We start from the raw sequence: 16794 nt of genomic DNA on the forward strand, positions 1-16794 counted from the left end.
AAAAAACCAAACACAAAAAACCCCACAAAAACAAAAAACCCCACAAAAACAAACAAAAAAAAAGATAGAAACTAAAAAAAAAAAAGCTATTTTGAAAACTACATCTTCTAATCAGCACTGCAGCCTGATTCACTGTCTCCTTATGAGAGCCTTGGCTCAGGATATCTGATGACAGGTAATTTTGATTCAGAAAGAAATAGTCTCTGCAGTCTCATGGCCAGGAAAGGACAAGGATGTTTCAGTTCCTGAAACATTGCAGAGGATCCCTTTCTTCTAAGATTTCAGGGCCATGGTTTAATATTCCACCTCTTTTTCTTTTGACTTTATGAGGGTGGTGATATGTCTTATTTCAACTAAATTAAAAGCTTTTCACTACTTATTATCACCTTCTAGTGAGAAAAGCTGTAATGAGGTCCTTTTGTCTAAAGGTGGCTTAGGTTAAACTGGGAAAGTTTTTGATAATCCACAGAAGCAGTGAGGTCTGGAGGACGTGTCTGGCTGTTTGTAATCACTCCACCTGGTCGGCAGATCCTGCTGCTTAATAGTGTGACCCTTCATCCAGCAAAGCATGTCCAATGCTTAACTTTGCCCCCAGTCCCTTCTGGCTTTACACAACAGATAATTTGCTTAGTACTGTTGATATTTTAGTAGGAGTGTTGCTGCAGATTAATGGGAACAAAGGCAGGCAGCAGAAGTCACTGAAATTGTGGGTGTCCATGGCTGGTGCTACTCACACCAGGAAAGCAGGGTTCACTTCAAACACAACATTTCAGGTGCTGGGTGGTTTTAGTAATCCACAGAAATATTTATTTTGCAGGCAAATACCTCTCTTTGGCTGACGAAGCAGAAGGTCTGACTACCTTAGAGATTTTAGGGCTGAAGAGTTTGGTATGGAGCTTCATGGAGGTTGATAAAAGAGTTTGAAAAAGCACTTCACTGGGTCAAGTGAGCCTAGAGGGGATAAGCCATGAAAAGGGTCACAGGAAATTTTAAGTGATTGTAAGGTCAAAACGCATTAAAGCCATCAAAAAGAAATAGCTGCTGCATTAAACAGAAAACTCAGCAAGTTGTGAATGCCTTTCGGTGCATGGGAGGGCTGAGCCCATTTCATGTAGTGCTCTGTGCAACACCTGTGTTTTATCTTAACACCTGCAGCTGCTTGTTACCTTATCAAAATCCCCCCTCACCTGAAACACAACACAGAACCACGCTGCTTCTTTAACCTGCATTATCGCCTTCAGCATCGGCTTACCTTATCTAACCCACCAGCTCAGGGAAACAGAAGATCATGGAAGTGGTTCTGAGCTGTAAATGGTGGCCTTACAGAATTGTGGCACATTACAAGCTCGAGAAACTTATGAAATTCTGTGCTTTGGTTCTTGCTGAAGAGCATGGAAATGCCAGCACTGGCAGCAAGGGAATGATGAAGGCTTTAGTGATACTCACTGACTGCCAGCAAGCTTGCACCCAGGGCTTGTGGACAGCACAGGACTGCCCCTGCTCCCAGGGATGTATCCTGCCTAACTGCAACAAAGGGAACACACAAATGTGCTTATATCCATGGCATTAGGACTAGTCCCCAAGAGAGATGGAAAACTTATCAAACCACTACTGTCTCTGGTCAAGTCTCTGGGCTTTCTTAAGAGGAGGGCAAAAAAAAAAAGAAAATAAGTGAGTCTTTTCAAAGTCATGCCAGTACCTGGGAGGATTGCAATAATTTGATTTGCTCTCCTGGTGTCTGATAATTTATTAAGTTTTCCTGTGAGAGGCTCTAGCGTTTTTGTTTGCTATTTTGAAATTGGAACTCCTCCACAGAGGCCAAGGAGTGGGACCAGAAAGGATCCAAACTAGTTATCATTAACAAATGTTGAAGTCTGCCTGATGGGTATTGAGATGGAGCTGTATTTAAGAAAGTTAAAGAAAGGGAGGACAAGGTGGAGATGTCAGGAAGGAAAAGGGGAGAGATAACACTGCATTCATTTACCTAAAGGTGCCTGTGAATTCCTTGGCAAAAAAGAGAGTTTCTTCCCCAGAGGGCAGGCAGGCAGAAGTGCTCCTCCAGTTCAGAACAGGTTTGGTACTGATTTGAACCTTTAGTTCACTTTGAATTGAACTTCTTTGGATTTATCACTGAAGTCGGAGATGCCATAAGTAATAAGGGCAGTTCATGCTGTATTTTCATAGCTACTTGGTCATTTGTAAGGCAACTGAACAAAAAAAAAGGGAGAAATGGAAAGTTGAAAGTCAGTTTGAACTTGTGTTTTATTCAGATCAAGACTAGACCTCACCTGTTGCTGAAACCATTGCTGAATTACTAATTTGAGTCCCTGCAGCTGAGTCTGCTGTCAGTACAAAACAAAACAAAACAAAACCAAAAAAAAAAAAAAAAGGAATGTGATGGTGGAACGTTAAAAATATACAGAAAATGTAAGCAACAAAAGAAAGAAAAAAAGGTGAAATATCCATCTGAACAAGTGCTTCTGTCCTCATTACCTTTTCTTGATTTTACTTTCCAAGAGGTGGTGGGAAGATACTGTCCAAGTTTCAGACTATCTCAAAACGAAATCTATAGATTTTAGGAGAGCAGGTTAGTGCTGAGGACATTATGGTCCATGAATATCAAAAAGCACGAAGTGCTTTTAAATCTAGAACCAAACTTTATGGTTTGGGCTCATCTTTTCTAAATTCTGAATGTCTAAGCTGTTTTATAATTGAAAGATGAATTGATCTAAGATTGTGGATTAAAAATCTCTTATTGGAGATGTGAGATCAAAGGGGAGAGAAAAAGAAAGAGGGAAAATAAGAGATAAAATGATTTCAGAGTTATGGAGGCCATGACACTTTGTACTCATGGAGGTTTTAACCAGTGGTTGCAGCATTTTTTAACAGCTCAGCAAGAACTGTAGATCCCTGCTAGCCTGAGTAAGCAGAGGCCAAGATTACAGCATGGATCAGGAGAGGTGGAGAAAGAAGGAAATGGAGGATGACAGTTTGAGGGCTGGGGTCCAAGCAGCCCCTATAATCATGGCCGTGTCTGCCCTGCCTAAGGGCAGGTCATGGTGCTGAGGGATCCAGGAGGCTTGGCACAGAACGAAATGCAAATGTAGGAGCCAAGCAAGAGCAGCAATACATCTCTAAAAGCTGCCAGTGCAGCAGCATCTGGGCTGAAGGGAGAGACCAGCACACAAAGTGCCACAAAAGCAATATTTCACTACATCACAGGAATAATTAGGGAACCTAAATCTATCTACTTAAAAATGCCTGATCATCCCTAAGAGAGGAACAAAAGGTTATTCTCCCATCAAATAAAAGTTGCTGCATTTTTGCATGCTGTCTTTTAGTAATCATCCTTATTTTGGAGCTCTATCAGAATTCCACCTCCTACAGTAGAGGTCTGGTGGGGGTGGCTGTGGTCATTCAGAGCCCTGCATGCAGTGACAACTCACAGCCAGGACTGCTGCAGCATTAACGCTCTCTGATGTGCAACAAGGCAGCACGGTCTCGGGGCTGATGGAGGCACTGCTGTGTTTTAGCTGCCAGCCCTTCGAGTCCCCTGCTCTGCTGAGAGGAGCTGGGTGTCCTGCAGCCACCCATCCCTGCAGGCAGGGAGGAACAGCACCGGTCACCACGGCTGGGAAGGGGTCACTGGCAGCTCCACTGGCACACAAAGCTTTGAACAAGGCAGGAGCCTTTGGGCACAAACGTGTTCTCACACCTTCACTGCCAAACTCCTCCTGACTTGGCTCTCTTACCCCAGTCCAGCCACTTGCTGAGTTACACAGCTTTTTGTACTCCACCCAATTATCCAATGCCTCCTTCCATGTAAAATGCAAATCATTCCCACTGCCACCATGCTGGCACTGCCATGTTTCTGAATTACCCAGCCTCTGATGGGTGCTTCCTACACTTGCCTTAACAGGCAAGGGGAGACAGGACAGGAGGAATTTGGGTACCTGCCTATGGCATCTCCCTACATCAAAGCAGGTTGGGATTGCAGGTGTGACCTCCCAGAAATGTGAGATTTTAATGCTGGATGTTCTAAAACAACATTGATAAATACAGCTTAATCAGAGGGACAAAAACTAGCTATTTGATTTTTAGTGAAGCCGATTAAAAAACCCATCTGGCTTCTTGTGTCTGAAAGAACAACTCAGCTCTCACATCTTATTTGTACAAAAGAATAAAGTAAATAGGTAAGTATTTTAACAAGTAATGGTTCAAAAGGGCAATGGAAGAATAGAACTTTAGGATTTATGCTTGGTTGAATGCAAAATCATACCCAAAATTGTGTGAAAACAATCCATCCTCATCAAGGCTTTTCTTATCCAAATTAACATCTGAGAACATGAAGGAGGAATTTTCCCATATGGAAGTGAAAGCTCTAACAATATTGGCCTGTCCTCTTGCTTTTCTGAGAATCTTTGTAACCAGCCTCTCTGCTCTGGTGAGGCAGCTCTTACCAGAGCTTCTGCCAAAGTGTTTCCACACGTGATGCAGCGTTTCCCATAAGGATTTCTGGGACCTATCAAGCCTCTGTGTTTCAGATTCTCCATTCCAAATCACTTTTCTGGTTTTTCATTACAAGCCAACTGACCCTCTGCAAGGAAGCGAGTGAGCCTCCACTGAAGTCTTCCCCCATTTCCCAGCCCCCACGTTCTTCGTTTGTTGTGTTCCTGCAGGTGTCTGTGAGCCCACGTGCATGAACGGGGGGAAATGTGTCCACCCCAATGTCTGTGACTGCCCGTCTGGCTGGAGGGGAGAGCGCTGCAGCAAACGTAAGCACCTCCACTCCCATCAAAGTTTATATTAATTAGTCCAGTCAACAGCAATTTGCAATCTTCTAATACTAAAATCCAGCACAGAATCTGTTGTGCTGTTTCGGCAGTTTGAAGAAATAACAGTTTTAAGTGCAGGTAATACAGAATGCTGTAAGCACTTGATGCTTGCAGAGGAGAAAAAGCTGTGTGGGGGAACCCTGGTTCTGCTTCATGCAGCTCTGTTATACATCTTGTTATGGAAATTCATTTTTACAGTATTAAACTTGAAGCATTGATTTCATGTTTTAACAGCTTCACATATTTTGTTATATTCTGGAGAGAAATGTCATGTATTTCAAAGTACAGAACTATCTAAAGCCTGCTATAAAGCTCTCCAAACTGATGTACTCTCAAGGTCATCGATGCATAATTTGGAGAATGACGTGCTCTTACTCTGGAACTTTGACTACAGTTACATAAAAATGTAATTAAAAGAAAAACCTCTCACCCTAAAATATTTTCAAGGAAAATTTTTCTGTACATGGCTATTCATTACCATGAAGTTGACAGACAAACTGAATAAATTTATAAACAAGATGACATACTGTATGTAAACCAGATTAAAATATTGGCTTTTTACCCTTTAGGTCCTGCTAGTAAATATGATTTCAGGCTTGAATTTATAATATTAATAATTTATTCAGAAATTCTGAAGGGAGGAAGTGTTTGTCATATACACCAGATCATGCACTCACTCTTTCAGGATCTCTGAACAAAATATATATGCAATAAACATATCAAACTTTTCTATGAAAACATTTTTTTACATGGAATACGTAGTGCATGAATGCATCATAGAGAGATTGTTCTTAGCTGATGATGAGCCAAGAATTAGAAATGCCAAGTCTCCCAGCAGACAGTTATCAGAGACAAATTTCTTAAGAAAATATCCAAGAATCCTGCTCATCATGCTGATGATGTGATGAACAGAGCACACCCATGCCTTTGGAAGTCAGCCACATGGAATAAAGCCTAGCAGGTCACCTCTCAGCCAGCTCTTGAGCACCCAGCTGCATCACATCCACCCTCTCACTTGTTTCATGCCACCTGTCCAGCTGTTTGCCTGCAGAGATGTCTCCATGGAGGGGAGTGTGTCGCCCCCAACGCCTGCCAGTGCCCCGGAGGATGGGTGGGAACGCTGTGCCAGACCCGTGAGTGCTCCCCTGGTTCCTGCAGCTTTGTAAAAACCACCTCAGAGTTTTGCACATTGCATTTTCTCCTGTGTGTATGTTGTGTCAGGTTTGTGCCTGAACTCAATCATCTTAAAGGTCTTTTCCAAGCTAAAAGATTCCATGATTCTATTACGTGTAAAAGTCAACCATAACATGATTAGCACCTAAATTCTTTCTCTTATTTGTCAGAATTGTCCTATGCTGCCAGTAAAACTGGTACTTTCAAAGACATTCGATACTCATCATAAGAGGCCTGACTCATCTTTTTTCTCACATGGATGCTGACATCAACCTGTCAGACAAAATAAGTACTTTTCAAATTAAATAATCTCAAATACAAGGTAAAAAGAAGAGGTCAAGGAGAAAAGGAAATGGAGTACCCATTCTCTATACCCAAGTGGCATTAAGCACAGAAATTCTGTGTGTCTGCTGACCTGAGAGCCTGACCCTGTAAATTCTACTTGTTCAGACTGACCAAGGTGGCTGGAAGTATTTGCATTTGTGGGGCTTGGAAGACCTGGAATGGGAAGAGATCTGTTATTGCCAATTACATCCAGGGTCACTTCAGTTGTCTCTGCCATTAGCTTTACAGCAAAAGGGTACGAGGAAAATATCGAGACTTTATCCCCTGTAAAGGGCATTATCTCCTATATCTTCCTTTCTCTCACACTCACAGAGCATAATTACTTATGGAAATCTTCTGTCAGCTAACTCCCAATGGCTGTGTAATTGTTTCTTTGTGCCAGCTGTCTTCTAGTTCAAACATGGGAATGTTTAAAGTTATTGATGGCATATTCTTGACTCAGTTTATAAAATAAATAAACAAATCGTGCTTGCTCCTGTGAAAGGCAATTAACAATTTCTGCTGTCCTATGCAGGCACACAAGCCAGGTAATTTTTTATAGATTTATCTAACCTTTGAAACTTTGCTCCAAATCCCTTCATTTGCTAGTCATTCTGGTTTTACTACTTCTTCCCACAGTGGGAGGTTAAATCTCTTTTTTTTTTTTGTCCAAAAGGGTCTGGCTGAAACTCCCAGGTCCCACAGCAACCCCAAATTTCTGGTTTTTTAAAGAGAAGGAGAAAAGACTATTGTCAGAGAGCAGATGGTGAGGTCTTACAATGTTGCTCCAGGGTATTCACAGCGAGGCAGGGGCGAAGCGGGGGAGCAGGATCATCCTCACAGATGTTAGGTATGAAGTGTAACTCTGAAAGCAAGTCATGTTCCATGTTTTAATGGGAGGCTATTCCCTCAAACCCTGGACTCAATGGAACGAATGCATTTATCTGTCTAAACATGAGAAGCCTCCTGATTGCCTCCCTTGCTCACCTTCTCCTCAGCTCTGGCAGAGGCTGCAGCAGCACAGGGGGCTGAATCCAACCCCTGGTCACTGTTTTTGCTGCTCTTGTACTGCTTTGGCCTCTGTCCCATCTCCCAGCAGCACAGGGACAGTGGGCCAAACCCACAGGCTCTGCCAGAACCCGTCAGCTTCTGGCAAGGAGCTCTTAGGTTCATCACTCCACTCCCCTGTGCAAAACTGCTTTGTCACATTTAAGCTCCTGAGGTTTCCCTGAGCTCAGCACCCCTGTCTTGCTTGGATGTGTATTCCCAAATTCTGTGTTCCACCATGGTATCAGCAAGGCTGAATTTAACCTAGATTTGCACCACTTTAACCACAGACTTTGGCTATTAAACTCAACAACAGAGCAAAACTCTCACATTGTAAGAAAGTAGTAGCTGCCACATTATATGAAAATATTATTTCATATTTATTTATTCTATAACATTAAGTTAAATCAAAAGTACAGTTTTTTTATACTATATGTGACTATTTTGATTCACACTATGTATCAATTCTATGTTTTATATGATTTATCTCAATTGTTTCCATTTTGTTAATCTCAATAGTTTCCATTTCATAATGCAAATATTCCATCTCACTCTACAACTAAAAATTCAGGGGATAGGTTCTTTCAGCAATCACTCTGTAATCCAGAATCCACTAGGGCAGGATTGTTTCTTGGAGGCTTTAGATAATCCCAGCTTCATTCGTTGTTTTCAGCCTGTGAATTCACTTGATTGCCCTTGGTGGTGATGGAAATGCAGATACAGGTTTGATCTACACCCTGAACCTCATTTTTTCCTCCCTGACTTCCTAACACATTGAGGAGGGTGACTAAACCACAGGATACACAGAGACTTCCACTACTATTTTCTGGACATTTCTTGAATGGAACAGATTGTTGAGGTCCTTTATACTGACATAGCCAGAGTAGGTCCTTGAGCCAACGAAAGGCACAGTGGACAAATACTAAGAAACCATCTTGGACATCTACTTGGACATCTTCTTTTTGATTTATCTTTCATAAGAGTCCCAGATCACCTCCATCTGATCAGTTTCTAACTCATAAAGGCCTGAGCCCACATGGACCATTCAAGAAGATGTTTGGAGGCAGCAGCTGCCACAATAATTCCCCTCTAAACACTTTCTTTCTTCAGCCTTCTACTAAAACAAAAAAGGTAAAACATTCTCTGCTTTTAGGTTTCTAATAATTTAACTATTTACAACCTCAGATACTAATATTTCAGATTTTTTTGTCACCTTTCACCAGGAACAAAGACACAGATCTCTATCACAAGTGATAATCCAAAAGGCTTCAAGCCTTCAGCAGACAAACCCACTGACGGTATCCTAAAACAGACTTTCCATTCTACTGCAATGAAGATTGGCAAGGATTGGCAATTGGCAATGATTGGCAATTGGCAGAACAATTTTATGTCTAAAATATTTTGAAAAAGCCTCAGCGAGCCAGAATGGGCTGTAATATCAGAGGCAACAAGGAGCTTATAACTAATTTGGAACATTTTGGAGGTGCAATCACGCAGGCAAAAACTCTGCCTCTTTTGCAATGATGCACAATGAAATGGCATGTCCATTTCATGCAGTGAATTATGACTTCTTAATGCTAAAATCAGTCAAACTCACAATGACATTCCAGAGGCATCTGTGCAGGAAAGTTTATTTACAGTTTCACCAGTGCCTGGCTGCAACTAGAGAACTTGGCAAGAGCAAAAGAGACTTTCAGTAGACATTGATAATGGATAAAACACAATAGTCCTCCTTTATCAGACTGTAAATAAAGAGGTCAGTCAAAAGAGTAGTTTTCTTCCCCACTCATCTGTAACTGAACAGAATGGCTTCTGAAAGAGAATCAATAAAATAGGTCATTTGTCCCAGCAAATAAGGTGTATGGGGGAATACACACGTTATCCTTGATAAATACCTGTGACTTTGAGGGGCATAGTTTAAGGAATAATGGACAATTTTCAGACTGTACTGCAAATGTAGGGAAATAACCTTTTGGAAGAACAGGTTAAAAAGCTAATTTGAAATATTCAATGTGTCTCAACTATAGAAAAGAGCAGCTTTATAGAGCAGGGTTCTTGCATTAGTAGCTTTTTTGTCTGACTCCATTTTTAGCTTCCATGGCTGCAAAAATATCCAAAAACTTGCCTTTCTGAAAGGAAAGAAACAGTATCCCAGGGTCGCCATGGTTTCTCACCCCGATTTCATTCCTATTCCATATTAGACACCAGTTTAAAGATCCATGCCTGTGGCTTCCCCTTGCCTCCTGTGCTGGTGACTCACATCTCTCTTTTTCTTGGGCTCAGAAAGAAACATTGGGCCAAAGAAATGAACACGTGGCAGCAGAACCTGATCACCCTGACAGAGACACCCAAAACACGTCTCAGTATAGTCAGAAGGCTTCTGGCCAGGGGTACAGGTCTGTTGTTTAAGGCTCTGAATGCAGGATCAAGGTATAATTCTAACAATTAATTATAAAGTATAAGAAGGTTATAGTTGTGAAGGATGTTCATCATTAAAATTCATGCTGCTGTCTTCTGTTCTAATATTATTGAACCCATACTGGCTCCTCATTGCCCTTCAGAATAACTTCTCTTTATTTGCATGTTATAAGTGTCAAGCTTATAGCCTTATAATTTCCTCAATATTCTTCCCATTCTCTCTCTCTGCCTTGAACAACATCCTAGGCAGGATTTCTTCAAGCTTTCCTCTGTAACCCTTCCAAACCTTAAAAAAAGCAAATAATTTTGAAAAGAATGTCGTTCGCATGCAAATTATAGCTCTGTTCTTTTAACATGCAGGGATAAAATTCTTTCTTTAATTGGCATTTATTGATTATAATTTTAACATAAGCTTAGCTTGTTAAATGACTTTGCTGGATCTGTACAGGATAATGCATACATAGCTGGTGTCATTTTTAGTGTTTAGTGGCTTAGCATCCCTTGTAAATACATTTATGAAATATTCATTTGAATTTCAGCTCTGTTATTATCCTCTGTGATGTCAATTCCAATTTTCCTCCAAAATGTTTTTTACTTTTCCCCTAACTGAGCTCTTGTTTTTCTGAGCACTACAGAAAGAAGCTGGGAGAACAGGGAGAGATAGACAGGAAGAAAAGGATGAAAAAAGGAGGAAATATTTCCCCTTTTTAAAATTCATTTTCACATGCTGAGAATCAGGGAAACACAGACAGAAAACAAAACCCTAGTACCTCATCTAATGCCCATGTGTACCAGAACAGCCCCAGATGCTATAGGGATCTGCAGATAATCCACTTCTCTTTGCATTACCTGTTCCTATTTTGTCTGCTACCAAGATGAAATGAAAATCAGCTTCCATTTTTCTCCAGATCATATTAATATCAAACAAATAACAGAAATATACACAATTCTTTCTCTAATGATATTAACACACACAGGTCTCTCTCTTCCTGCTTACCACACAGTGGAACAAAACTTGCTTGGGCACAAGGAGCCATTTCTGCTGACAGTGCAATCCCAGTTGGGAAATGGTTTTGTTCCAGTGAGCACAAGTATTTTCCAATTGTAAATCTGTCCTTTCAAGGTTCATGGAGGAGCTGGAGTAGCACTCCAGAGATGATAAGCTCCCTGTTCTAGCCTGAGTGTGATTTCACTCCTCCTCTGCCCCCTCCACACCCAGAATTCAAACTTGCACCCTGCCCTCTCAGAAAAAGAAGAAATTCTGAGGTTTGCAGTTCTGTATCGTAAGGAGATTTTTGCCACAGACACCCAACAAAACCAAGTTTCCTCCTTAAATTTTGCCTCAAGAAAACAGCACTTTTGCCTTTTTCAAAGTGGCAGGAATGCATCCACAAGCTCATAGACCAGAAAGAAAAGTTCCTAGCTCCAGGTCACTGGAGTCCTACAGCACACAGCCACTGACACGGCTGGCTTCTCCCAGAGGAGCACCTGCAGGTCACCAGCACATGCAGGTCTGTGTGTGTTTTTATTCTGGACGTGCTCTTGGGCAGTGCTTTTGACGCAGCATGAGCGCTCACTACCTGGTCATACAAACTCTCTTTTGCCAAGCTGGTTACAGACTCTCCTCTTTAAGATGTGTAGAGTGGCAGCAAGCCTGGTTCTTTGCTTCTCTGCCCCATAGCTGTGAAGTCTGTTAGAGATATTTAGATTTCAATACTCCTCACTCTCTCAAAACCCCAGCCTCCTCACTGGTTTAATAACCTGACAGAACAAACTCAATACAAATTCCAGGTCATTCCATGATGCCAAGGTCATTATAACAATTATTATAACTCTGAGGATCACTTTTGGATGGCTTAGGATCCCACAATATGTTTCCTAAAAAAGTTTGTCCTGGTCTATCTCTGAGACTTCAGATCTCAACACAATGACTTTGCACAAACTTAAATCTGAATCAGAATCAGAGCGTAAGTGCAACAAACTGAAATTGTGGAATTTGATCCTTCAGCCCCTTAACTTTTTAAACTTGATCTTCTGTAGGAAAAAGAAAAAAAATCTCATAGGAATACAGCAAATCCATTTAAATCTGATGGAACATCCGGCTCCATCATGAAGGAGATTGGTCACAGACATGTGTCTACTTTATTTTCAGCTCTGTCTTAATGGGGCATGGTTGGCAGCTTTGTGTACTCCTCTGCCACACAAGAAAATATAAGAAAGCACTTCTTGAGTCACATCTGACCAGTTTTTAAGGCATTTAGTTTGACTGCCTGAAACTAGGATGCAATATTCTGGCAATATTTATAGAAGGTTTAGCTCATGAGATCTAATTAAAATACTGTGATGTGTGCTCTTCTTGAATTGGTGCCCTCTGAATTGGCTGTTCTTTTTCCTCTATGCCAAAACAATGTCATAACAATGGAAATTGCTAGTGAGGATGAAAAACCAGCTGAAATTTTACTAATTTCTTTTTTCTCTCTTAAAAAATAGTAGAACACTAATTCTTTTATTAACAGAGTATCTTCAAATTGATAGGCCTTTATAAATGCAGTGGTGCTCTAGATAAAACATTTCTCTGTTTTTTTGTTTTTTTTTTTTCCCTTGGGATAAGTAGTCATTGCTAATTCTCTATGACCATGAAATCACATTTCTTATTTGGTTTCCAGAGGTGTAAATTGTGAAGTTCACCAAATTCTCCCATTTATTTATTGTGATAGCATCACCTTTGGGAGTACATATTTAACATATTCTTTCATCTCAGCTTGAGGTCAGCTCTTTTAACAGCTGTTATTTATTTTAATTGGAACAAAAGACAATCCGTTTTGGCATAAATCTTGCCCAACCATCAACACCCAGAATGTATCCTGGCTTTCAAAATTAGGCCTTATACTGATCCATTTCCAGCTCAGCCAAGGTCATTTCTTGTCTTTCCCCCATCATTGGGAATGAAAGGAAAAAATAAAAATTGTAAACATAAGAGACACAGGGGCATGAGAAGCCTATGACAAACCATCTTTAACTCTCAATATTTTTAAATATTCACATCCTGACTACGAGACTTAGACTCAGTGCATTTCTAAAGAACTTTATCTCTCATTTATAGCACTTTGTGAGCAAAACTGTCAGTTTGGGAACATCAGACCAAATGTCTGTGCTTGCAAAAGTGGCTGTGCTGGTTCAGCATGTGAGAAGGAGGTAAGGCCCAAACCCACTGATCCTTGTGGCAACAACAAAAATAAACAGATGTAACTGAAGTAGTTTACAGGTAAATGAATAAAGCCTTGTTAAGCCTATGGAAGATAAGGTCATAGAATATTTGAAAGGAAGTTGAATGACTGCTCAGCTGCAAACTAGGCCAGTATTCAAGTTCTAGATAACTTTTCCCCCTTTTTTATGCCTTACCCTCAATCAGACATGTCTGACTACCAGAATGGTTTGCAAGGCTATTGCACATCTGGCACCTGGGCCTGACCATCACACGTGTAGGTCCTCAAGTCCAGTTCATGCCTTCCATCACCACTAAGACAAAACAGTTTGGGTTTTTTTCAGCCACAGTCATTTCCCATAACACAAACACAATTCCTGTCAGATGCCCTGGCTGGCCCAATCTCCAGCTCTCAAAACTGGAGGCTGCCCCATCATTTACCTGTACTGGAAGGCCAGGGGCAAAAATCAATTTTCATTTCAATTGTATTACATATTAAGAGAAAGCATGAAACTCTATTCAGATAGTCACTTAATTTTGTTAATGATAATTAGAATTTAATATCACAATTAAACTTCTGTATAGATTTTTTTTAACAAGTACATTCGCCTACTAAACTACAGCTCCTACATCAATACTGAAAATCACCTGATGTAGATAAGATGAATAAGTGATGTAATTTTCTATACATAAAAAGTATATTTAACAGGTTGGCCATAGCCTAGCAGAGTAAGGTGCACATTTTCTCAAATAATTAACAGAAGTCTAAATGAAGGCAGGGATATGACAAGATGAACTGGAATTGTTCTCTGCAGGTACTTCCATTTAGGAGACTTCTCTTGCTAGGTCAAGAGTTGACCTTGTGAATCCATCAGACCAAGATTAGCATGACTGCTTTAAAGAATTATTCTAGTTGTGAATGTGCAAAGCATGATATTTGTCACTTCACAAATGAAGTGGAAGTCTATTACACTTAGAAGGAAATACTAAATAATAATATTAAAAAAAAAAAATCAAGCTTCCTTTTCCACATGAATAAACTATTACACACTAAATCAGTCCTGTCAGAAAAAGAAAGTAGAAAAAGACTTTGCAAATTGTGTATGTCCAAAATGCTAAGTTCACCGGTGACATGTACAAACACACGTGTCTCTCTAGAAATGATCTCACAATTCTCACAGTTTTTAAGACTGTTTGAAGCACTCTTCAGTTTCAGAGTTTATTTCTGCAGAAATCTTGATTGGCTGCTCTGATATGGACATGTATTGCTCTGATGTGAAGCAGGAAATGCTCTGAATAAAAGGGACTTAACAGGCTTCCTTCAATCTGTGAGCCTTGCTGAAAGCTAAATTCAGTTAGTAATTAAAATTACGGATTTCATTGTGTCTCACATAAATTACATGGCTTATGTTATATGAAAGCAAATGAGCTACTCCGCCAAAAAGTCAAAACTATGAGAGCTATGGAAATGGAAAGCTAACTTGCTAGCATGGATTATTGTAAAATTGTACACATACCCACATTTCTGTAAAGAACTTTGGATGATAAGCCTCCCAAAAGTTCATTTATCAGACTGCATTGGGTGCAATGAACAATCTGTATAAGCTTTAATCAACTTCTCCAAGCCTGTCAGTCATGGAAACCTCAGTTTATCAGAATCATTGTTCAAGTATTTAACTACATTATTAGAGCACAATTTTGACTTTTCCTAAGACTGAACATAAAGTCTGCTGTGAGTAAAATTGATACTTCTTGGTGCCACCTTGGTGAGCACAGGGTCTCAGTGCTCAGGTTAGCTCAGGTCTCTCAGTGGCAGCATTTCCACATCTGAAGGAAACTTGAGTTTCTGCTGCCTGATTTTATCCCATTTTCCTGAGCCAAGCCAAGCAAGTTGCAAACCCTGTTCTGTGTCCAAACTCCAGTTTCCCCATGTCCTCCCTGGTGTGCTGTGGCTGAGTCCAGCCCCCAGCAGCTGCCTCCCCAGTGGCTCCTGTCTCTGATTAATACATTTAAACAAAGAGATTTACATTTTTCTGCCACAGCCCTGCACAAGTCCTGTCTTTCCCACAGCCCAGACACCTTATCACTTATTTCCCTTCCCATTTGGCACTGCTGTGGTTGACTTTTCCTCTGAAAGCACCAACTTTATCCTCTTTACTTAATTTTGTCTCATGGATTTCAAGCTGTTTCATCCATTTATCAAAAAGATTTTTAATACTAAGCCTGCTTGCACTGCCTCTGAGTGTGACATTGTTCAAGAATGTGTCTCATTGCCTGAGACATTAAGGAAACTGGTGAACAGCTGAAAAATCAGGACCTACAGACGATTGATAAAATTATTCCTTGATAATGTTTTCTCAAACAAACCTTGCTCCCGACTGATTTATTATGAATCATACTTACTGTTATGACTGAGTCATATCAGAAGTCTCCCTAAAGTGAAAAACATCTGTTCTTGTGGGCAGAGTGACTTCCTCCCTCACTAGGCTTGAGGAGCTTATAAATTGTTTGTTTAAAAATTTATGTTAGCATCTCCCCAGATACCAACTTAGCCTGAATCTTTGGCTGTCATTCCCTTGCTTTTTTATTTCTTTTTTCCTCATCTAAAGACATGTACTGTGCCTATTGGGACTATTTATACCCTTTGGGAGTTCTCAAAGCAAATCACTGCTGGTTTAGAAACTGCATCTTTAAATATGCTGGAGTAACTCTGAGGATCTCTTGACCTGGAAAAGCTGCTTCATGTAAAGACCCTCTTATTTACAGAGATGTTCCATATGGGGAGTTAGTACACAGCAGACAGCGTGCCACAAATGCAAATCCCAGCTATTGCCCAGCCATTTAACCTTGTAAACAGACCTTAAATCTGACTTTTCTGAATCTAAATACTCAGTTCCTTCCCTATTCTCCCTTGCATTCATGTTCCCTTGCTAATTCTGATCATGTCAAACCTTTTGTCACATTTAACCTTTCTGTGAAGAGTGAAGAATAGACACTGAGCACATCAGCCTTGCCTGTGTCACCTGCAACCTTCTCTCCTCCCTGCTGGATTTACCACTGCATTTTGCTATAGGAATTAAAACTCGGGCTTTGCTCTGTTTCTGTTATGAATGCTTGAATAATGGGAACAATACAGTAGCAGTGGCATGTAAGAATTCTCAAAAAAACCTGGATTGAAGAGGAGCAGCCTCTTCCCTCCCTTCAGCAGCAGCTGACAAGGGATGCTCTAGGTGACTGCACCTGAACTTAACTGGGGAAAAGAATGCAAGGTAATTGCTTCATATCTAGTTTAGGACACTGATTTCCTCCTTTAAACTTAATTTTTGGTCTTCAACTTATTCTCATAAAATTACAGTGAAACATTCATTTTCAGCATTTTTTTCAGAGTACAGACTGAAAACACTAAGGAAATAGAATCATGGACTCACAGAATGGTTCAGCTTCAGAGGGACCTTAAAGATCACCTAGTTCCATCCTCCCTGTCCTTTATTTTTCTTTTCTTTGCGCCAAGCATCTGCAGGGCAAGAATTATTTACTGTGGATATACTGAAAATGTCACAAATCCAGTCAAATTGTCTGATGTGAATAAAAGCAGAGAGATGGGAAAAAAAAATAAAAAGGCCTCACTGAAGAATTCTTTTTTTTTTTTCTCCTACAAAGTAAATAGTGTCTGGAGTCTGGTTTTGCCAGTATATTTGGAAAAACTGGATGGCCTATATTTGTTTAATCAAGTTATTCCCCATTCTCAACTGTAATCTTTAGCATTGTTCCCATTTGTGCAGTTAAGATTCC

The 16794-nt window shown here is 40.4% G+C and overlaps 1 protein-coding gene and 2 long non-coding RNA genes across 3 annotated transcripts in view; 1 reads left to right on the top strand and 2 right to left on the bottom strand.

Annotated features, from left to right (window-relative positions):
• LOC137476814 (von Willebrand factor D and EGF domain-containing protein-like) overlaps positions 1–16794 on the top strand; it is a 173023-nt gene that overhangs the window by 152913 nt on the left and 3316 nt on the right. The window contains exons 26-27 of the mRNA XM_068195162.1: positions 4680–4775; positions 5873–5968. Of these exons, the coding sequence (XP_068051263.1) occupies positions 4680–4775; positions 5873–5968 (192 nt within the window). The remainder of the gene's footprint in view (positions 1–4679; positions 4776–5872; positions 5969–16794) is intronic.
• LOC137476816 (uncharacterized) overlaps positions 1–16794 on the bottom strand; it is a 162982-nt gene that overhangs the window by 35576 nt on the left and 110612 nt on the right. The window lies entirely within an intron of this gene.
• LOC137476817 (uncharacterized) lies at positions 323–5820 on the bottom strand. Its single transcript, XR_011000630.1, has 2 exons — positions 5755–5820; positions 323–951 (listed from the first exon to the last, which is right to left on the bottom strand). It is a non-coding gene; the product is annotated as an uncharacterized lncRNA (long non-coding RNA).

This window comes from Anomalospiza imberbis, chromosome 7, assembly GCF_031753505.1.
Source record: "Anomalospiza imberbis isolate Cuckoo-Finch-1a 21T00152 chromosome 7, ASM3175350v1, whole genome shotgun sequence".
NCBI lineage: Eukaryota > Metazoa > Chordata > Aves > Passeriformes > Viduidae > Anomalospiza > Anomalospiza imberbis.